Below are 24702 nucleotides of genomic sequence, written 5' to 3'. Positions count from 1 at the left end.
AAGAGTCTTTTCCTAATACAAATTCTCAAAGATTTCCTCCTATATTTTCTTCTGGAAGCCTTATAGGTTTTTTTGAGACAGAGTCTTGCTTTGTCACCCAGGCTGGAGTGCAGTGGCGTGATCTTGGCTCACTGCAACCTCCGCCTCCCAGGTTCAAGTGTTTTTCCTACCTCAGCCTCTTAAGTACCTGGGATTAAGGGTGTGCACTCCCACAACCAGCTAATTTTTGTATTTTTAGTAGAGATGGGGTTTCCCCATGTTGGTCAGGCTGGTCTCACCAACTCCTGACCTTGGGTGATCCACTTGCCTTGGCCTCCCAAAGTGCTAGGATTACAGGCATGAGCCACTGTGCCTGGCTTCGGTTTTTAAAAATAATTTTAACTCTTGCATTTACATGCATGATACATTTCAACTTCATTTTTGTCTATGGTGTGAGGTATGGCTTGAGGTTCAATTTTTTTGGCATGTAAATGTTCAAATGTTTCAACCCCTAATCCCTTGAATTACCTTGGCATACTTGTGGAAAATAATTTGACCATATATGAGGGGCTATTTTTGTTCCATTGATCTATGTGTTTATTTTTACACCAGTACCATACTTGTCTTGATTACTTTAGCTTCATAGTAAGTTTTGAAATTAGATAGTTTAAGCCCTCAAAATTTATTCTTCTTTTTCAAAATTGTTTTGAGTGTTTTAGGTCTTTTGCATTTCTATGTACATTTAGAGATCAGCTTGTCAGATTTTGTAAAGGAAAAATACTTACTGGGATTTAGAAAACATTGCATTGAGTCTATGAATCAATTTTTGGAGAATTGTCATTTCAGTAATATTGAGTTGCCTAGTCCATGAACATGTTATTTCTCTCCACTTATTTAGATGTTCAGTTGCTCTCAGCACTTTTTATATATTTGTATGTAGAAATCTTGCCCTTCTTTTTAAAAATGAAGGGCACTAAAAAATTTAAAAATGAAGGCCACTAAAAAATTTTATTGTGAATGAAATTATTGAATTTTATTTTCTGGTTGTTCTTTGCCAGTATATAGAAAAATCAATTGATTTTTGCTTGTTGACCTTACATTTTGAGACCTTACTAAACTTACTTATTTTAGAGCTTTTAAAAGTTCCGTAGAATTTCCCATACATATGATCATGCTGTATGCAAGTAAAACAATTTTACATATTCATTTCCAACTTGGATGCTTTTCTTTTTATATCCTTTTTGCACTTATTAGGTCCTTTGATATATTATTGAAAAGAATTGGTGAGAGTGGAATTCTTAGTCTAAGGGAGAAAGCATTCAGATTTTCACATTAATGTGAAATGTTAGTTGTAGGTTTTTAAGACACTTTGTGGAAAAAAGGAACCCTTGTACACTGTTGATGGGAATGTAAATTAGTACAGCCATTATGGAAAACTGTACAAATATTTGTCAAAAAACTAATAATAGAATTACCATATGATCCAGCAATCTCATTTTTGGGTAGCTACCCAAAAGATTTGAAATTAGTATGTTCAAGAGATATCTGCATGCCCATGTTCATTTCAACACTGTTTATAATAGCTGAGTTACGTAATCAACCTGACTGTCCATCCGCAGATGAATGAATCCGCAGATGTTTGTAGTTAGAATATCAACCCCTTTCTCTCCATGTACTAAATACTTTGAGGATTTCTACTACTTTCATACTTGCATTCCCTCACTTAACAAACATTTATTGAGCACTAGCTATGTATTGAATTAAACTGAGACATTACCCAAAGCCTTGACTCTTTTATCTTGTCCATATAATTGAAAAGAATATGCACAATTCACAAAACACTGGATTCCTGGATTTGCAAAAGATAAATAAGTTAGAAGATCTCTTCTGGGTACCCACTTTGGTATGGTATCTCAGATATACTCAATAAACCTCGAGTCTTCCCTCACTGGGCAGTTAGTGGGAAGGTGTATTTAGTTATACAGCATCAGTGACCGGTATCCATCTTAGATGAAGTTGAGATCCAGAGAATGATACAGTCAGTTATAAAGAGGTAAAGCTATCCCAGAACAACTTATTTTTCTGAAAATGTGAACTATGCCTTTCTGCCCAGTGTAGCCCCAGAGCATGTCACAAAATGTGGCTCATCTTTGACATATATTTTGAATTAAATTATAGTTAGGAACATTGTTGTGTTATATGAACATATACCCAATAATAAATACATAGGCACATAAGAGCTTCCATGTTACTGATTGCTAACTTGTATGTCTATAGAAATCTGAGAAATGGCCTTTTGAAGAATGTGTCTGTGTCTTCTGCAAAACTGTGTTTAAAGTACTTTCCATCAATGCTCTTTTTAAAACTCATTTATAAATAACTATACATATTTTAGGAATAATGCAAGAGTGTTCCTTTATAAGTTCAAAGAAGAGAGAGCTTGATTCTTGAGTAATGAGGAAGAATAAGTAAAGGCCATTGAGAAGGGTGTGATTTCTGAATAGGTCTTGCAAATAACTTCCAATATAATTGTCTCTCTATGAATAAAGTATTTGGAGAAACAAATATGTATACTGTTTGTAAAATGTTCAATAATTCATTTTTCCTTATGATTTAATAGAAAATAATCCTGGTGTTCTTATATCCATTGTTTTATGTTCTAACTGTCCCTTATCTACTTTTGAATGTATGTTTATCGTTTTCTTAGGCAACAAGGTGCTGACTTAGACTCAGCTGTCCCTGATGGAAGTACAATTCCAAAACCGACCACTTCTGCTATAGAGAAAGACATCTTGGTAACAGGCCATTTCTTTTGTCAGTATAATTGAAAATGAAAGAAACACTTGAAGATAATTTTATACTTTTGAGAACACTCTGTGCTCCTCCTTTGTGAAACTCTGTGGACATAGGAATAAATACAGAGTCCTATAAAAAGGCTCTGTGGGATTTATAGAATAAATCTTTCTCTCCCTTGCTACCTAAGACCACAGTTTAAAAAAATTTCAAATCTATCTGCTCTCCATATTAAAGCCAGCCTCAGTCATGTATAGCTTCATGTGCCTTAATATTTTATGATAAATTATCCTATAATAATTATATAATGTACATTTTACAAGGCATATTAACTTACTTTAGAAATAGTAATTATTCAAGTATTTTAAATACATAATAATTTTTAAAAATGCAAATATCAAAGACTTAACACTGCTAATTAAAAGATATTTTGACATTTAAATTTTTTCTAATAAGTGACATGTAAAAATTTGTGAACATATATTGAAGTTAAATGTTCATTATTATAGAAATAATAACTTGTTTTAAAATGAATATTTTATGAGCATATCCAATAGCAGCTATAAAATTATAGTATGGAATATTAATAGGCCAGTTGGAAATGTCCTAAATCCTATTGTATAATATTTCTGGAGTGAATATATAGAGATATTGATTTGCTTACAGCTTTTAAGATCTCTTCTGATAATAAAAGGACAAAAACTAACAACACATTTAAAAAATTTACAAAACACTAATTCAGCATGGACTCTGTTAAGTACATCATATATTTGGTAATATAACTTGATGTTTTACAGTATAGTTATAAACTGAGATAAGAGTTTTAGTTTTCATGAAAATATACATTTGTAACATTTAGGAGATATCAAATAATGCCTGTGTGAATTGTACCAAATACTTTTTTATCCTTTATAAATACTTTGTTCTCCTAAAACTTGAATTTTGCTCAGTAGTTTTATTTTTGATAAACATACTTCTTTTGTTATACATTTACATTTTTCTTATCTTCTTTTTGTAGAGATATTACTATTATATTCACCATGGAATTGATACAGACCATGTAGCCCCGATGGAAGACTCTTGGCTAGAACATGTACTGGGTTTAGTTCCACAACATCTGAAAGTCTTCACTGACAGCATAGCTACATTATCTGATGAAATGAGAGAGGATTATCTTCTTAGTGTAAAGAAATCCATAGGTAAATCGGTATTATGCTTTGATTTTTAATTTGAATATGTGTCTCATTAAAGATAATTTTTGTATGTTTTGTATTAAAAATTAGTACCTATACTTGAAACTATTCACAATATTATAATTATGCCATTTCCTACATTGCTATTATATTACTTAATATCTTAGGCAAATTCATTAATAAGGTATTACAAAAAATAATTCTATTTCTATTTGTAGGGATATATCCCCACCACAAAGGATAGCACTGAAGAAAATTATAAAGTATTAATTTCAAGCCCTCAAGATATTTTGGGAGCATCTAATTTATGCAAGGCATTAGACATTTAGGAGATAACTTCTCCCTTTAAGATGGTCTCTTCATTCCAGGATCTTTTGGTGTAGACATGAGACAAGACATACATATTTAAATAATTACCTAAAAGTGTAGCATTAACAATGAACATTAATATTACTGATGTCATAAATTAGAATGTGATTAATACAAAATTGTTGCAGTAGACCAAAGGCTGACAAACTATATAGCTCACAGGCAAATCTGGCCACTGCCTCTTTTCATAAATAAAGTTTTATTGGAACATAGCCACACTAATTCATTTACATGTTGTCTATAAATCTGGCTGCTTATGAGCTACAAGAGCAAAATTGAGCGGTTGTGACAGAGGCCTTGTAGCCCACAAAGTTGAAAATAGTTACAGTCTAACCCTTTATGTAAATAATTTGTTGACCCATGGTACAGACAAATAGATCCTAAGGCTGACTGATTATCAGAACCATTTTAAAAATACTGACTTCTGGCCCCAACTAAATTAAAATCCCTGGAGGCAGGGCCTTGGAATCTGTACTTTTTAAAAAGCATCTCCAGTTGGTTGTGATAATAAACGTAATATGACAGATGCTGTGTTCAAAGTTGGAGAAATAATAATGCTTTGGAGTAATGTGGGGGACCCTTCTTGGTGGAGGACATTCATTGTATTTGTGACTTCTATGTAGTATCCTGGTAATATAAAAATAAAGAGCCTAATCCCTCCCCTCAGAGTTCATAGTGTAATGAGGGAGATAGACAAATAACTAAATAATACAGCAAAGTGTAGTAAGTCCAAAGAGGAGAGAAACAGAAGATACACTGTAAGGGAGAAGAGGTCATCTCTGACTTGTGAGGAAGGACTCTGGAGGAACCTAAACTAAGTCTTGAAGGATGAGCAACAGTCTAGCAGGGAACATGCTTGGCCTAGGAAATGGTGTGAATGATAGCAGATGTGCATGAGAGCCTCTTCGGGGCTTGTAAGCAGTTCTGAAGCCAAAGCATAGGCTGCATTTAGGGAAGGGGACAGAATCTGAAGGGCCTTATATGCCTTTTTAGAGCACTTAAAGGTAAAGGAGGGTCTCTGAAGGAGTGTAGGGAAGGGGGTAATACATATGATTTGCATATTAGAACATCTTGAAAGACAGGCAGAAGAATTAGAATTAAATGTGAATTAAAGACCGTAGAAGACAGAAGCGAGGTAGCTGACTTTACTAATTTTATAACAAGACTGTTTTATGCTCTTCTGCAGCTTAAAAGAGAACAAAGCAATACTGTTGTCCCTTGGTATCCATAGGAGATTGGTTCCAGGACACTCCCCTCCCCAACAGATACCAAAATCTGCAGATGCTCAAGTCTCTGTTATAAAATGGCATAGTATTTGCATATAACCTATGTACATCCTCCCATATGCTTTAAATCATCTCCAGATTTCTTATACCACCTCATACAATGTACATGCTATGTAAGTCATTGTTACACTGTATATTTTTGTGTCATTTTTTATTGTTGTCTGTTTTTTTTTCTGAATATTTTTGATTCATGGTTGGTTGAATCCATGGGTGCAGAACCTGCAGATACAGAGGGCCAACTGTACGTACCTTTTCTCAGTGAAATAGAACTACTACTACTACTACCCTGTATTGTTGACCTTCAATTCAACAAGAATATTTCTGATGGAATAGCTATAAAGGAAAATGTAATATTAGGAGCAAGTATTCCTTTCAAATGAAAGAGGAGGGACACATTCTGTTAAGAAAGGGAACATATATCCTCAAAGACAGACATGATACATTTTCTTGTAAGATTTTAAAATTTTTCTTCTGTTCATAAATGCTCATTATTAAGCAACTTTAATATAATTTAAACAGTTAATTTTAATATAACTAGCATTACAATTGCTTGGAAATATACTACAGCTAATATAAGGTTATCTATCAGAATTTTAAAATTTTCTTTTAGTTGATTTCGTTTTAAAAGATCCTCGAGAGAAAGAAGATGATAAAAAGACAGATGAACTTCCAGCCCATCGTGCTGAGTAAGTGATCAGATTCCTCTAAGATGTTGATTATGTGACCATTTCTGTATATGTTTATATATTTATACACCGATTGTATTTTCTTGAATGTAAGTTTATAACATATATAAATAAATGTATGTATATATTTCATATACAAGCATGCCTCATCTTATTGCACTTTGCTTTATTGCACTTCACAGCTGCTTTGTTTTTTGCAAATAAGAGGTTTGTGAGGTTTTTTTTTGGAGCTGAAGGTCTTTGTCAGGCAAGTCTGTTGGCATCATTTTTCTAACAGCCTGTGCTTACTTTGTGTCTCTCTGTCAGTTTTGGTAATTCTTACAATATTTTAAGTTTTTTCCATTATTATTATATCTGTTATGGTGATCTGTGATCAGTAATCTTTGATGTTACTGTTATAATTGTCTTGGAAAGCCACAAACTGCACCCATGTGAGATGGCAAATGATGTCAATAAATGTCGTGTATGTTCTGACTTCTCCACCAACCAGTCACTCCCCCATTTCTCTTCCTCTCCTAAGGCCTCCCTAATTCCCTGAGATAGAACAATATTGAAATTATGCCAAGTAACCCACGATGGCCTCTGAGTCGCACATCTGTCACTTTAAATCAAAAGCTAGAAATGATTAAACTTAGTGAGGAAGACATGTTGAAAGCCAAAATAGGCCAAAGCTATGCCTCTTGTACCAGTTAGCCAGGTTGTGAATGCAAAGGAAATTAAAAGTGCTACTCTAGTGAACACATGACCGACAAGAAAGTGAAACAGCCTTATTGCTGATATGGAGGAAATAGTCTGGAAGAAGATCAAACCAGCCATGACATTTCCTTAAGCCAGAGCCTAATCCAGAGCAGAGCCCTAACTCTCTTCAGTTCTGTGAAGCCTGAGAAAGGTAAGGAAGCTGCAGAAGAACTGTTTGAAGGTAATAGAGGTTGCTTCATGAGGTTTAAGAAAAGAAGCTATCTCCATAACGGAGCAAGGGTTGAAAAATTAACTGTTGGGTTCTGAGTTAGGCCGTTCTTGTGTTGCTATAAAGAGATATCTGAGACTGGGTGATTTATAAAGAAAAGAGGTTTAATTGGCTCACAGTTGTTCAGATTTTACAGGAAGTATGGTGCTGGCACCTGCTTGACATCTGGGGAGGCCTTGGGAAGCTTACAATCATGGCAGAAGGCAAAGTGGGAGCAGGCGTCTCACATGGTGAGAGCAAGATCAAAAGACAGTGAGAGGGAAGATGCCACACACTTTTAAACACCCAGATCTCGTGAGAACTCACTATTGCGAGGACAGTGCCAAGAGGATGATGCTAAACCATTCATGTGAAACCTGTCCCCATGAACCAGTTACCTCCCAACAGGCCCCACCTCCAACATTGGTGATCACATTTCAACATGAGATTTGGAGGGTATATACAAACTACAGCAGGGACTGTGCTGGTACCTGGGTGTTGGGATCAATTGCTCCCCAAACCTCAGCATCACACAGTATGCCCATGTAACAAACCTGCACTTATACCCCCTGAATCTAAAATAAAAGTTGAAATTGTAGAAAAAATTTTGAAAGGCTATATCTACTATAGTGATTTCTCTGAGGGATCTTGGCAAAGAGAATTGAAAACTTTCTGGAAGAGATTCACTGTTGTAGATGCCGTAAAGAACATTTGTGATTCATACAAGGTGGTAAAAATATCAACATGAGCAGAAGTTTGGAGGAAGTTCAACCCTTGTGGATGACTTCGAGTGGCTCAAGACTTCAGTGGAGGAAGTCTGCAGATGTGTTGGAAAGATGTGTTGGAAGACAGAGAACAAGAATGAGAAGTGGAGCCTGAAGATGTGACTGAATTGCTGCCATCTCATGATAAAACTTGAACAGATGAGGAGTTGCTTCTTATGGATGAATAAAAAAAGTGGTTTCTTAAGATGGATTCTACTCCTGATGAAGATGCTGTGAACACTGAAATGACAACAAAGGATTTAGAATATTATGTAAGCTTACTTGATAAGGCAGCATCAGAGTTTGAGAGGATTGATTCCAGTTTTGAAAGAAGTTCTAGTTGGGTGCAATGCTATCGAATACCATTGAATGCTACAGAGAAATCTTCCATGAAGAGAAGAGTCAATTGATTATGTGGCAGATGTCATTGCTGTCTTATTTTTTAAAAATTGTCACAGCTTGGTTAGTTAGAAGCCATTAAGACCCTCCACCAGCAAGAAGATTATGAGTCACAAAAGACAGATGATTGTTAGTATTTTGTGGCAATAAAGCATTTTAAAATTAAGGTGTATACATTTTTTTTTTCAAGACAGGGTCTCACTCTGCTGCCCAGGCTGGAGTACAGTGGTGTGATCTTGGCTCACTGCAACCTCTGCCTCTGGGGTTCAAGCGATTCTCCTGCCTCAGTCTTCTGAGTAGCTGGTATTACAGGTGTGCACCACCACGCCCAGCTAATTTTTGTATTTTTAGAAGAGACTGTGTTTAACCATGTTGGCCAGGCTTATCTCGAACTCCTGACCTCAAGTGATTCACCTGCCTCAGCCTCCCACAGTGCTGGGATTACAGGTGTGAGCCACTGCTCCTGGCTTATTTTTTTCATTTGTAATTTTCTTGAGATAGGGTTTCTCTGTTTCCCAGGTTGGAGTGCAGTGGCATGATCACAGTTCAGTGCAGCCTTAACCTCCCAGGCCCAAGTGATCCTCCCACATCAGTTTCCCAAGTAGTTGGGATCATGAGCGCATATCACTATGCCCAGCTAATTTAATTTTTTTTTTTTTTTTTTTTTTAAGAGACGCAATCTCCCTATGTTGCTCAGGCTGGTCTCAAACTCCTGGGCTCAAGAAATCCTCCCACCTTGGCCTCCCAAAGTGCTGGGATTACAGGTGTGAGCCACTGTGCCTGGCCCTACATTTTGTTTTAAAGATACAATGCCATTGCCTGCTTAATAGACTACAATATAGCATAAACATAAGTTTTATATGCACTGGGAAACCAAAAATTTGTGTGATGTACTTAATTGCAATATTTGCCTTATGGGGGTGGTCTTGAACCAAACCTGCAATATCTCCATTGTAAGCCTCTATACAGCTAATTGTTCTTATGCTCTTTGTTTATTTATGTATTTAAGCCTAATGTTACATTTATGAGTTGATGGATCAATAGGTAGATGACTAGACATAGACAGATGGAAACTAAAATGGTTAAAACATGAGTACTTGATGGAAAGAATATGATATAGGTTTTTAAAATCCCCATAGCAACTAGCATAGACTTCAGATATGGTAGGGGCATAAAAGTTTGATTTTTGGGAACATTGGGAACATTGCAGAATATATATATTTATAGAATGTATTTCAATTTGTTACATGGATGGAAATGTAGAACACATAATGGGAATATCTGCTTGCTGTATATTTTCTCTAATAATAATTAACATTTAGAAATAAATCTCTTAAATAGTTTGAAGGATGGAACTTGTATGATTAAATAACTACTTCAGTTTTATTTTCTTTTATATCATTTAAAAATGCCTATAAGTGCAGTGGCTCACGCCTGTAATTCCAGCACTTTAGGAGGCTGAGAAGAGCAGATCACTTGAGGTCAGGAGTTTGAAACCAGTTCTGGCCAATGTGGTGAAACCCCATCTCTACTGAAAATACAGAAGTTAGCCGGGCATAGTGGCACGTGCTTGTAATCCCAGTTACTCAGGAGGCTGAGGCAAGAGAATTGCTTGAACCCAGGAAGTGGAGGTTGCAGTGAGCTGAGATTGTGCCACTGCACTCCAGCCTGGGTGACAGAGTGAGATTCCATCTCAAAAATAAAAATAAAAATAAAAATAAAAAATTTTTAAAAGCCCCCAATTATTTCCCATTCCACACATACACACACAAAAAGTTATGTACCCATTTTTCCATATCCTCTATGGAGAACAACTTTTCTCCTGGGAAAGACAAAAATCATCCTTCATAATTGCAAAGGCAATACAGTCACTCACACATGAAAAATTGAATTAAACTTACTACATACACATAAAATATAAATGTTTAAATATGTTCTGAAAGATGAAGATGGCACATTTCAATATATAAAAGATGATTATTAAAGTCTTAAGAGTTGCAGAATACAGTTGATCTTTAACACGGGAGTAAGGGCCACTGAGCCCCTATACCACATGTAAGTTTTGACTTCCCCAAAGCTTAACTATTAATACCCTACTGCTCACTGGAAGCCTTACTGATAACATAAACAGCCAATTAACACATATTTTATGTGTTATATGTATTATATACTTAATTCTTTAAAATAAACTAGACAAAAGAAAATTTTATTAAGAAAATCATAAGAAAGAGAAAAATGTATTTACTATTCATAAAGTAGAAGTGGATCATCTTAAAGGTCTTCATCCTTGTAATCTTTCCATGGTGGTAGTGATAGAGGAGGAAGGGAAGAAGGAGGGAAAGAAGGAGGGAAAGAAGGAGGGAGAGCAGCAGGAGGGGGAAAGGGAGAGGGAGATTGGTCTTGCTGTAGGGGGAGCAGGTGGTAGAAGTGGAAGAAAATCCACATGTAAGTGAATGTGCACAGTTCAAACCTGTGTTATTCAAGGGTTAACTGTAAATGTGTCTTCAAATAAGAACATTAGTGTTTGTGATTTATAAATGATGTTTATATATTAACAGGGGGTAAAGTTCAAGGGGATTTCTATAGGAAGGTTGGACTATATCCTTAAAATGTTTTAAAAATAAAAATAAAGGAGGAATTTTAAAAATAAATAAAGGGAAAATTTTAATGTATGTCCTGACATTACTAAAGAATATTTGAAGATGTTTATGAGATAGCTGGTTGCTGTTTTCATTTGTTCATTGTAAATTATTTGTGGAGTCAATAAGATCAAGTATTTGGGGATAAAAATTAGTTACCTTTTGTATTAAAGATTTAAATCTAATTTCAGAATCATTAATTTTTATAATCAAATTGCACTAAGCCATAAAACATATGATCTTTATATATTTTAAAACATAATTGCTTGTTTTGTTATTATGAGGGATACAGCACATATTTTATTAAAATTAAACCATTATTACCCAAAATGTACAGTTACTATAAAAATACTTTCTTTTGACTTTGAAATAATGTAACTGAATATTTTCTTCATTTTCAGAATGGAAATTCTGCCAAAACCTTGGAGGAAATCTTTTTTAGCTGCAAGCAGTTATATTAAGGATCACTTAAATGCAATGAACCCCACAATGCTGGCTGTACTAGATTTGTGGCACAGCAATTTTAAGTGAGTATATGTAGCCTTACAGAGGTTTTTAAAATATAGAGGGAAGTTGTTTTACTATGTCTTAATTATTTCTTTTACTATTTTAACTGCAAAGTAAAACATTACCATTTTAACGTAAGTATTCAAACATGGTTTTAAATAAACAACATATAGAGCAAAAAGTGAACATTGCTTTTCTAAAATATTTATGGGGTACATGAAATATTTTGGGAGAGGCATGCAATGAGGAATAATCACACTATGGAAAGTTTGGTGTCCGTCCCCTCAAGCATTTTTCCTTTGTGTTACAAACAATCCAGTTATACTCATTTAGTTATTTTTAAATGTACAATTAAAATATTATTGACTATAGTCCTCCTGTTGTGCTATCAAATACTAGGTCTCATTCTTTCTAACTATATATTTTCTTGTACCCATTAACCCAATTCTGCTGTTAATGGACTCCGATGCATTCTTTGGCATGTCAATTGTGTTTTTCAACTCCAGAATTTCTGCTTTATTTGTTTTAATTATTTTGATCTCTTTGTTAAATTTATCTTACAGAATTCTGAATTCCTTTTCTGTGTTATCTTGAATTACTTTGAATTCCAAGGACATTCATTTTGCTTCAGTTTCTGATACTATGAATAATGCATCAGGAAATAACCTTGTACATGTGTTACTATTCACTGGTCCCTCTGTTTACATGGGATAGAGTCACATAAGTGGATATCTAGATCATAGCATATTTATGTTTTTATTTTAGTATATTTTGCCAGATTTTTTTCCAGAAATGTTTGATACTTTACATTTTTACCAACAGTAAATGAGAACTTCTTTCCCTAAAATTCTAACTATGTGTATTACACTATTTGTCAATCAATATAAAATGCTATAACATCATTACTTCCATTTTCCTTTGCTAGACTACTAGGGAATTTGAACATCTTTTTATGTAGTTGTTATTTGAATTTGATTGTGAATTCTCTACTTATATCTTTGTCAATGTTTTGTTGGTTCTTCCTCTTTTCTTACCAATTTGATAACCTCTTAGAATAATAGAGGTTTTACTTCTGTGTCTAGTACCTGAAACAAATCAAACAACTGCTAAAACTCAGGTTTATAATTTGTCCGTTGACTGAGTTTATAGTTTCCTTTGACACTCTGAAATTAAAAATTTTTTATACTGTTAAATATATCTCTGTTTTCTTCTGAATTCTCCTAGTCTTGATCAAGAAGGTCTCCTTATTTAGTAAATTGTGTATGAGATCTTCCTGGCTACCTAGTAATTTTTTTTTTAGCATTTTAGTTTTTTGACCACTGAAGGTTATTTTTACCTATGATGTAGAATGAAATTCAGTTTTATTTTCTTCCAGATAGCCAGTTGTGCCAGCATAATTTCTTAAACAATCTACCTTTTCCCCCTTAATGGAACTATCATCTTTGTCGTGGATTAACTCTTCAATTTATAGAAATCTACAGAATTTATAGTAATCAGAATGTCCTTCTGGATTCTCTAATTTTTTTCCTGTCATCTTTGAATCTCTTTCTGTACAAGTACAGTGGGTGACTCTGTGGTATGTGCTTTTATTTGGTGAGAGGAATCCCAACTCTATTTTTTATACTCTTCTTGGCTATTTTTTAAACATTTACTTTTCCTTATTAAGTTTTAGCCTATTTTATTTAATTCAAAAGAAAGATGGAAAGACAGAAAAATTGTCGATGTTCTGATTGGAATATATTAAGTTTTTATATTAATTTTAGAAAATAGACATGTGTCATTAAATTAAGAAGCACTTTGAGGCTGGGTGTTGTGGCCCACGCCTGTACTCCTAGCACTTTGGGAAGCCGAGGCGGGTGGATCACAAGGTCAGGAGTTCAAGACCAGCCTGCCCAAGATGGTGAAACCTCGTCTCTACTAGAAATACAAAAATTAGCTAGGTGTGGTGGCAGGTGCCTGTAATCCCAGCTACTCTGGAGGCTGAGGCAGGAGAATTGCTTGAACCGGAAGGCAGAGATCGCAGTGAGCCGAGATTGCTGAGATCATGCCACTGCACTCCAGCTTGGGTGACACAGTGAGACTCCAACTCAAAAAAAAAAAAAAAAAAAAAAGCACTTTTGCTCATATCCTACATATCTTTCAATATTCAATCTTGTGTATATATGTCAGTAAGAGTTTGTACTTTTTATGTAGATTTTCGGTTTACAGAATTCCCTCTCATTTCTTCTTTATAGCAGAATTTCTTTATAAATTTTGAGTGATTCCCTTTTGGGAGGAAAACTTGGGCATGAAGTTTCACTCCAGTGCCTTTCTAGGAAGCTCTGCGTCCTCCATGTGGGTCAATTATTTGAGTTTATTTTTCCCTCCCTTCTTCATTTTCAGTTGCACACTGTGGAACTCTCTGAACTTACAGACTTGGCTTACTTTGCTGAATGAACCCAGGTCTGCAGAATGTAATGGGATTATACAGGGTTTCTAACACGTATTCTGACCTTCTACATACTTCAGGGACCTCTGGTGACTTCAGGGAATGGGCTAGGATCCTTAAAACTGGCTTTAGCTTTCAGAATACATACTTCTAGGAAATACGTTCTTCCATCTTTCCATTGTACAGTATGGATTTCTTTGTCGGCTTAATTTGACTTATACTAAGTAGGTAGAGGCTACTTCATTGCCCCATGTTTTTTTCCATTTCTTTTCTTTTGAATACTGGAGCTCAAATACCTCTTCTCAGCTGACAATGCCCATGATCTAATTTTGCATGCAGTCATGAGGTCATGTATATCACTTTCACAAGTTATGTTTCCATACATTAGTACATTTCATTTTCCAAACACCACCACAAGTTGTTGTTTTCTTTTATATTCATTTTCACAACACACTGAGCTGGACACTGAAGGATGCGACTCCATGACCTACTATTGTCCATAAAATGCTAGACTTAGTCTGTTAGATGATTTCAGGAGGCAAGAGATAAGAAAATGAAAAGGGGGAAGAAAAAGTAACAAAGCTGAAATTTAAAAAACAATAAAAAGTGTATGTGTCCAAAATTAGGCTCCAGGTTATGGTGACAGAGATGTTAGCAGCAACTGAAGCAAACTTCAAGGCATCCATGATAAAGACAAATGGAAAAGAAACCTTGCAGTCTGTGGGTGAAAAGAAAGCTCCACAAGCTCCTATGTTGCCTTCGAAAGCCTAGGTTGTTTTTATTCTGTATGTGAGTATTAAGAGTGGGGGGACAGTCAACAAGGGCTGCCTCTCAGAGTAGTAGGCAGCGTTGAATATGAAGGGCATGCTTCCAGTGGCAGTCATTTACCCTGAGTCTCAGCAGACCTTGAAAATATATGACATTTCTATGTGTGGCAGTGGGTCGGGGAATGTTAATGCAAAAACTTGTCTGAGTGACTCTAAAACACATGAGTTTGGAAACCTGATAAGATGCGCTCTAGAAAAGATATTGAAATTCATGTTATTGGTATTTACACTTACAGAACCCACTTAATGTCATAGATAGGCTTTGAAATGCAGTCATACCCTACACAACACATATTTTTGCTTGTAAAATAGTGCATATATGAAGATCACAAGAGAATGTAGAAATTACAGTGTAATATAAATCATCATAGTTGAATGTAAAAGCAGGTGTCTAAGAAAATTAAGCTCATTTTAAAAGATGAAATGGCTTTTAAAAATTTATTATTTGACAAAGGTGAATCTAGGAAAAAAATTACTAGATCAGAACAGTATAATCGATTTACCGTACAGCACGCAGGATACAAATGAAATAATTTTTAAACATGTTAAAAAGATGCTTAACCTAACTCATAATACAAGAAATGTAAAGAGATCGAAATTAAAACTATACTGAGAAACCATTTTCCCCACAAATTACAAAATTTGATAGCCCATTTTGTTAGTAAGGCTTGAAGAAATGGGCTCCCTTTTGAGGGAATCCCAGCCATACCTATCAAAATTACAAATTACAGGTAACACTTGAATCCAGCAATTTCACTTTTGGATAAGTATTGTACAGATGTACCTGAGAATACAGGAAGTTATATAGTTATAATGCTATTTATGGTGGCATTTGTTTATAAGAGACTGGAAACAAGCCAGCATCCATTGATAGTCTAGTTAAATAAGTTATACTGTACACAATGGAATATTATGTAGTTATAAAATATGAGTGAGAAAAATCTTGATGTGTTAATATGAAAAAGTCTCCAGGAGAAGATAATTAAGTGAAAAAAGCAAGTGCAGGACACTGCCTATAGTGTGCTACTTTGAAAGTTACAAAAAAGGAGGACTGGCAAAAGCAAAACATGTTCCTAAGAAAGGGAAAATTTTATGGGACAACCAAGAAATGTAGATGGTTCGAGTGGGATTTCTGTGGGAAACTTGGTCTTGGTAAGAAGAGAGAAGATTGGTTTTGAGAACTAGAGAACAAAGGTAGAGACTGACTTGATGCTGAGTCCAGAGTATTGGGCCAGGACTATTGAAATTCCTCCTGCCTGAAAATCAGTGACAGAGCCACGGGTCAGGGTGGGTTTCAGCTTGGGGTGAGCATTAAGTGACAGTTGTGAGGGTAGGAGGGATATGTGACCGACAGATGGGCCTACAGAAATTCACTTCTGATTGGATATGGGAAGATTTATAGGAAGAGTTCAGAGGCAATCCTGAGTTTCATGGTCTGGGTGATTTGAAGCTATGTGGTTCTACTAATATAAAATTGAAATCAAGAAGTTATTTTGGTGATTAGAAGACTTATCATCATGAAACTTTTAAAGAGACTTGCATTTCCTTCTGCTAACCAAATTGAAGCTAACACATAGTGAGTAATATCTTTTTTCCTGATCCTTTCTATTGTCTTAAACCAATGATTTAAACTATTGTTCCACTGCTGGGTTATTGTAGGGACCATCCTGAGAAAGCAAGAACAGTGTCTGGTAGTATTTTTCCTGTTTTCTTAACAGTTCATCCTGTTGACCAAATGGGCAATGTTATTTGGAGAGATTTCATGGGAAAATTATTGTACTGTGTAAAACCTTTCAATCTCAAAACATCAAAGATGGTACTCTGTGCCTCGAATTCTGTTTCAAATCGAATATGAATAAACTAAGGAAAATTGGTGTGGTGGCTCAAAGGCAAGGTGAATTCCAGAGCTTGTGCCCTTGCAACTACTACTTATTCAGTGCTATCTCACACCACAGGCATCTGCATCCTGATTACAGCTGCAATTTTAAAATGTAAAATAATGTTGAAAGCATTAACTAGGAAGCTAAAGAGATCAGATTATGTTTACTATGTACTATTATGCTATATTTTAGACATATTTTATATAAAACATTACATTGCTCAATTATGCAGAATAACACATTGGTTCTCTAGCAATGGTTATACCTACTTTGTGCCTAATTGTTATCAATGTCATGTATGGAGTATATTATAACTCAGATGAATTTTAGCTTGTGGAAGAAATGTAAGGAAATAGATTTGAAATGTGTTTTGTTTACTAACTAGTATTTTACATTGGTCATTAAGGAAACATTACATGTGATTTTTTTAAGAACACGATGACACTAATGCTAATATTATCTTTCATTTTTGTTAACCTGACAGAGAAAATACTTAGATGAGTAAACCGTCTGTATAACAAAGATCTATAACATTGTAGTCAAAAGAGGGTTTGTATTGAAAGTTGTTGAGTCCCGTAATCCCTGTGTTCTTTAAAAAATCAGACAGGCCCGTCTCTACTAAAAATACAAAAAACTAGCCGGGCGTGGTGGCGGGCGCCTGTAGTCCCAGCTACTCGGGAGGCTGAGGCAGGAGAATGGCGTAAACCCGGGAGGCGGAGCTTGCAGTGAGCCGAGATCACGCCACTGCACTCCAGCCTGGGTGACACAGCGAGACTCCGTCTCAAAAAAAAAAAAAAAAAAAAAAAAAAAAAAAAAATCAGACAGGCTCGAAAGGTTCTTGATTAGATGTGAGACTCCTTCACCCCATGGCTGCCTGAAATGAGGGCCACTTTCTTTTCAGAGAGGCTGCAATTTTTTTTCAGAGCAGTGGATCCTAGAAGCATTGAGCCCTCCCTCTTTTCCTGTTTAAATAACTACAGTTTAAAAGCAAAACCAGTTTGAACTATTCTTCATATCCCAGTTATTGCAACTTTCTTCTACTTCACAGTGAAGTTACATATTTTGTTGTGTTCCTATTGAATTTAATTATATGAATTACTTTTAAAATTAGAATATCTCGTGTTCTTTAACATTTAATTATATGGAACACAATTTTTTAATGATTAAACCTAGGAATATGATATTTTTAAGAAGGGACCAATTAATAAAATATTAAATACCAAAAAAGTCATTGCTAAATTACTGTTTATTTTATCTCTTGCAGAAAATTACGTTTAGTTGATATCAAAGAATTTCATAATCGCCAGGATGCATTAGAGCTGTCAAGTTTTCAGAACATTATCATGAGACACATGGAATCTGCCAAAGAGACTCTACTTAAAATGTAAAGGTTTGAAATTTCATGTAGGAAAGCATAAGTTTAAAAATATGATGGTGGACTACTGTATTTTAACTGCTTTTAGAAGATCCAATTTTAATATGTTTTAAATCATTTCTACATGATTTAAATATAATATCTTTAATTATCTTAGTCTATAATATTTGTCCAGATGTTCTACACAGCAGAGATTGTGCAGAAACTAAAATGTTCATGACAAATGGTTACTTTTCTCTAAATGTCTGGTTTGTACCTATCCTTTGAGAGGGGTGCTGAATACCATGAGAGAATGGTTACCTACTCATTATTCACCAGATACTTATTTGTCATCTACTGTTAATTCATGCTAGGCTCTGTACCTCCTTTCATTTTGTTTTTGGATGAGGAAAGCAGAAGAATTTAAATAATGATTAAGTGGGGAAAGTATATCATTTAAATGAGTTTAAAAATGTCACTGGAAGGCAGACCTATCAAATGATAATTGAATATCTCCATGGATTGGCTTTTCAGAATGGAATAGCCACATATGATAATTCATAATCTGGCAACCAGATGGTATGCTTTGAAACAACTTAGGAAAATTCTTTCTCTCATGGGTCATTAAGTTATTATAAACAGGACATTAAAATTAGGTCAAATTTAAGATAGCAGAGAACATAAAACTGCTAGCATAGCTTTGTGATTTTTTGAAGTTACTTAGAAAGATATCTTCATAATTTGAGATAAAATATTTCCATTATCTTGCTTTCTTCTCCAATGTGTTAGAATAAAATTCTTTGATATTACTTGAAAAAACTTTAGCCTTCTATTTTATATTAGTATTTAGTTACTGTAAAAACAGAGTTAAGAGGCGATAAAATGAAAACCCATAATTAATTACAGAGAAGAAAGTGACCTCTTAAGGACAGGATACAAATAAATTATCTTGATCTGTAACTTCTGGGTTCTACCCTAGGAATACATTACCACTGTAAATTTTAGTTCAATGGGTGTCAAATTACAGAGTAGAGTACAAACTTCTATTGAATTATTTTTTGCTGAGAAATGCAGATTGATTAGCTGTATCTCTTGATGCTTCCTGATTGATTCTCAGGGAAGAACTCTCTGAGCATACTTTAAGTAGTGAGCCAGAAAGTGTTTATCACGACCAAAAGGCAGAGCATCAGTTCACAGAGGAGAAACAATTAGCAAATGATTAATTATGACTTCTACCCCAAACCCAAATGCCTTTTCGTCATCCTCATCTTCCACTTTTACTCACAGTGTATGGTTTATCACCCAGACTTCTGGAAACCTGCTTTTCTGTGCTGCTGTGTTTCTCTAGTTCTTCCATTTATCTTTTTCTGGCTTTACTTATTATTATTCCCTACAAGTAGGGTTCCCCAGATCTTTGTTGTTATCTCTCTTCTTTATATTCTCTTAACAATTTCGTGATTTCATCTGCCTCAAGATTTCGTATTCTGAGCTTTAGGCCTGTCTTACCAATTTTTAAAATTGATACATAATAATTGCACATATATATAGGGTACATATATTAATGGAATATCTTGATGCATTCATACAATGCATAATGATTCAATTAGGGTAATTAGCATATCCATCACCTCAAACATTTATCATTTCTTTGTGTTGGAAGCATTCCAAATCTTCTCTTCTAGCTATTTTGGAATATACTATAAATTCTTGTTAACTATAGTTACATTACATTGCTATCAAACACCAGAACTTATTCCTTCTATCAACTGTATTTTTGTGCCTATTAACCAACCTCTCTTTATCCTCCATCCCATCCCTGCCCTTCCTAGCTTCTCTTAACCACCATTCTACTTACAACCTCCATGACATCAATTTTTTTTTTAGCTTTCACATATGAATAAGAGCGTATGATATTTATCTTTATGTACCTGACTTATTTCAATTAACATGATGTCCTACAGGCTCGTCCATGTTGCTGCAAATGACACGATTATATTAATTTTTATGACTGAATAATATTCCATTGTATATATAAACTACATTTTATATACTGTATTTTATATACATTTTGTATTTTATTTACATTTTATATACTATACACAAACACACATACACACACTGTATTTTCTTTATCTATTCACCCACTGATGGGCCCAGGTTGATTCTGCATTTTGGCTATTGTGAATAGTGCTGCAATAAACATGGGAGTGCAGCTATCTCTTTGATATATTGATTTCCTTTCTTTGGGGTATATACCCAGCAGTGGAATTGCTGAATTACATGGTAGTTGTAATTTTAGTTTTTTGAGAACCTCCACAGTGTTGTCTATAGTGGTCGCACAAATTTGTGTTCCCAACAGTGTATGAAAGTTCCCCTTTTTGCCAGGGATGGTGGCTCACACCTACAATCGCAGCACTTTGGGAGGCTGAGGTGGGTGGATCACTTGAGGTCAGGAGTTTGAAACCACCAATCAACATGGTGAAACCCTATCTCTACTAAAAATACAAAAATTAGCAGGGTGTGGTGGCGCACACCTGTAATCCCAGCTACTTGGGAGGCTGAGGTGGAAGAATTGCTTGAACCTGGGAGGCGGAGGTTGCAGTGAGCCAAGATCACACGACTGCACTCAAGCCTGGGTGACTAAGTGAGACTCTGGCTCAAGAAAAAAAGAAAGAGAGAGAGAGAGAGAGAAAGCAGGGAGGGAGGGATGGATGGAGGGAGGAAGGAAGGAAAGAGTTCTTTCTCTGCAGCCTTGCCAGCATCTATTATTTTTTGTACTTTTGATAGTAGCTATTTTAACTGGAGTGAGATGATATATCGGTGTGCTTTTGATTTGCATTTCCTTGATAAATAGGAATGTTGGGCATTCTTCATATACCTGTTGGCTATTTGTATGTTTTATTTTGGGAAATGTTTATTTAGATCAATTTGCCCATTTTTAGTGAGATTATTTGGATTTTTGCTGTTGTTTGAGTTCTCTGTGTATTCTGGTTATTAATCCTTTGTACAATGAATAGTTCGCAGACATTTTTTTCCCATTCTGTAGGTTGTCTCTTTACTCTGTCTAGATAGTTTTTTTTGCTATGCAAAGCTTTTTAGCTTGATGTTATCCTGTTTGTTAATTTTTACCTTTCTTGCCTGTGCTTTTAGGTATTCCTCAACACGTCTTTGCTCAGACCCAGGGTAACACTGAATATCTTTAGTTGAATGTCATGAATCTCAGCATGTCCCTAGCAATGCTTATTCTCTTTCTTCCAAATCTGCTACTCTTCCTGTTGTGAACCATTACGAGGCCAAGTTGAAAACCTTGGGACTTTTTTGTTCTCTTTTGAAATTTCATGTAGGAAAGCATGAAAGTTTAGCTCTGCTTCCAGGGATACCCAGTGTATTGCTATTCCTTTTTATTGAGAAATAATTCATTTACCATAAAATTCACTACTTTAATGTGTACAATTCAGTAGCTGATAATATACTTGCAAGGTTGTGCAACCATCACCATTAATTCCAGAACATTTTCATTTTCACCATACAATATAGTTCGGATGCTTGTCCCCTCCAAATCCCATATTGAAACGTAATCCCCAGTGTTGGAGGTATGGCCTGGTGGGAGGTGTTTTGTTCATGGGGCCAGATCACTCATAAATAGCTTGGTTCTGTCCTCATGATAATAAGTGAGTTCTTGCTCTGAGTTCACACAAGATCTGGTTGTTTAAAAGTGTGTGGCACCTTCCTCTTTGCTCTCTTGCACTGGCTCTGGCCATGTGACATGACTGCTCTGCCTTTACCTTCCGCCATAATTACAATGTTCCTGAGGACTTCACTGGAATCAGATGCTAGAACCATGCTGGTGCAGCCTGTAGAATCATGAGCCAATTAAACCTCTTTTCTTTATAAATTACCCAGTCTCAGATATTTCTTTATAGCAACACAAGAATGACTTAATGCTCCCTAGAAAGAAACTCTGTACCTGTTAGCAGTCATTTCCCATTCTTCCACCCAAAGGTGCCTGGTAACTATACTAATATATTTTTTGTCCCTGTGAATTTCCCTACTCTGGACATTTCATCTCAGTATGAAATGGTCATTTTGCCTGGCTTCTTACAGGAAGCATAACGTTTTCAAAGTTCATTCATATTATAGCATGTATCAATATGTCATGTCTTCTCATGGCCAAATGACATTTCGTTGTATGGATATAAGACGTTTCATTTATCCAGTCATCAGGTGATGGACATTTGGATTGTTTCCACTTTTTGGCTGTTTTTGCTATGAACAATTTATTTTGCATAAATACATTTTTAAGTTCTCTTGACTGTATACCTAGGAGTGAAATTGCTAGGTTATATGGTAATTCTAACTTTTTGAGGAACACTTGCACTGTTTTCCAAAGTGACTATAAGATTTCACATTCCTAACAATTTATGAGGGTTCCAATTGCTCCACATACTCTCCAACACTTGCTATTGTCTATCTTTCTGCTTGTAGCCATCCTCATGGTTATGAAATTGTATCTCACTGTGATTTTAACTTGCATTTTGCTAATGACCAATAATGTTAAGTATCTTTTTATGAGCTTATTGTCTATTTGTCATTTTTGGAAAATGTCTATTCAAACCCTTTGCTCATTTTGTACTGGGTTGTCTGATTTTTATTATTGTCATGTAAAATATCTGATATTTTGTTGTTGAGGTTTAAGAGTTCTTTGTATATTCTGGATACTAGATTCTTATCAATTATATGATTTGCAAATACTTCTATTGATAGTGTCCTTTGAAGCACAAATATTTTTAATTTTGATGAAGTCTGATTTATGTTTTTTCTTTGGTGGTTTGTGCCTTTTGGTATCTGTATTAATCTGTTCTCACACTGTTAATAAAGACATACCTGAGATTGGGTAATTTATAAAGGAAAGAGGTTGAATTGGCTCACAGTTCCACATGGCTGGGGAGGCCTCACAATCATGGTGGAAGGCGAATAAGGAGCAAAGCCCTGTCCTACATGGCGACAGGCAAGAGGGCATGTGTAGGGGAACTCCCAATTTTAAAACCATCAAATCTCACGAGACTTATTCACAACCACAAGAAGAGTATGGGGGAAACTGCCCCCATGGTTCAGTTATCTCCACTGGCCTCAGCTTTGACACATGGAGATTATTACAATTCAAGGTGAGATTTGGATGGAGACACAGCTAAACCATATCAGTATCATATCCAAAGCCACCAAGATTTACCTGTTTACCTGTGTGGTAAACAGAACTAATCGTTCTATAGTTTTAGCTCCTACAGTTAGGCCTTTTTGACTTTTACAAACCAAATTCATTTTAACTTACACATGGTCTGAGATAGGAGCCCAAATTCATTATTTTGCATATGGATACCTGGTAGTCTGAGCACCATTTTGCAAGACTCTTCTCATTGAGTTGTCTTGGCACCTTTGCTGAAAATCATTTGAGCATATATGTGAGGGTTTATTTCTGGGCTCTTTATTCTGTTTCATTGGCCTGTTTGTCTTTTATGCCAGTACCAAACCGTTTTGTAGTAAGTTTTGAGATAAGGAAGTTTGGGTCCTCCAATTTCGTTCTTATTTTTCTGAGTTGAAAAATTGTTGTTGTTCTGAGTCCTTTGTATTTTATATGCATTTTAGTATCAACTTGTGCATTTTTTTAAAAAAATGCCATTGGGATTTTAATAGGGAATGCATTAAATCTGTACATTAATTTTGGGAGTATTGACATCTTAATAATGTTAAATCTTTCAATTCATGAACACAGGATGTCTTTCCATTTATTTAGTTCTGTCGAAATACCAAATGTAAATACAAAAATGTATTTACATTTTTTGGTTTAATTTTTTTCTAAGTATTTTATTCTTCTCGATGCTATGTAAATGGAATGGTCGTCTCAATTTCATCTTCAGATTATTTATTGCTGGTGTGTAGAAATACAACTGAATTTTACATATTGATCTTGTATTCTACAACCTTACTAAACTTATTTATTAGCTTTAATGGTTTTTGTATGTGGATTCTTTATGGCTTTCTATATATAAGATCATATCATCTGCAAATAGAGACAGTTTACTTCTTCCTTTCCTATCTGGTTATTATTTTTTTTTCCTTTTCTTAGGTAATTCCCCTGGTTAGACCCTCCAGTGCAATGCTGAATAGAAGCAGCAAGAGCAGACATGTTTTTTTTTTTTATCATGCAGTATTAGATTTTGTAAATGCTTTCTGAATCTATTGAGATAATCATGGGATTTTCCCTTTCATTCTATTAATATGGTATATTACATTGGTTTTCATGTATTGAACCAACCTCGAATTCCTGAGGTAGATTCTACCTGCTCATGGAATGGAGATAATCCTGTTTTTTTTTTTCCCTGGAGACAGGGCCTTGCTCTGTCACCCAGGCAGGAGTGCAGTGGTACGATCCTGGCTCACTGCAGCCTCTGCTTCCCGGGTTCAAGTGTTTCTCATGCTTTAGCCTCCTGAGTAGCTGGGACTACAGGCATGTGCCCAGCTAATTTTATTCATTTTTGTAGAGACAAGGTCTCACTGTGTTGCCCAGGCTGATCTCAAACTCCTAGACTCAAGCAGTCCTCCTGACTCAGCCTCCCAAAGTGTTGGGATTACAGGCATGAGCCATCACATGTGA

General features: G+C 35.3%; 1 protein-coding gene across 1 annotated transcript in view; it reads left to right on the top strand.

Annotated features, from left to right (window-relative positions):
- The window catches only part of DNAH7 (dynein axonemal heavy chain 7), a 330767-nt gene that overhangs the window by 23107 nt on the left and 282958 nt on the right, over window positions 1-24702 (top strand). The window contains exons 5-9 of the mRNA XM_007965701.3: window positions 2687-2774; window positions 3791-3971; window positions 6231-6306; window positions 11456-11581; window positions 17961-18080. Of these exons, the coding sequence (XP_007963892.3) occupies window positions 2687-2774; window positions 3791-3971; window positions 6231-6306; window positions 11456-11581; window positions 17961-18080 (591 nt within the window). The remainder of the gene's footprint in view (window positions 1-2686; window positions 2775-3790; window positions 3972-6230; window positions 6307-11455; window positions 11582-17960; window positions 18081-24702) is intronic.

This window comes from Chlorocebus sabaeus, chromosome 10 (genome assembly GCF_047675955.1).
Source record: "Chlorocebus sabaeus isolate Y175 chromosome 10, mChlSab1.0.hap1, whole genome shotgun sequence".
In the NCBI taxonomy this organism is placed as follows: domain Eukaryota; kingdom Metazoa; phylum Chordata; class Mammalia; order Primates; family Cercopithecidae; genus Chlorocebus; species Chlorocebus sabaeus.
This window is presented reverse-complemented; position numbering and strand designations above follow the sequence as displayed.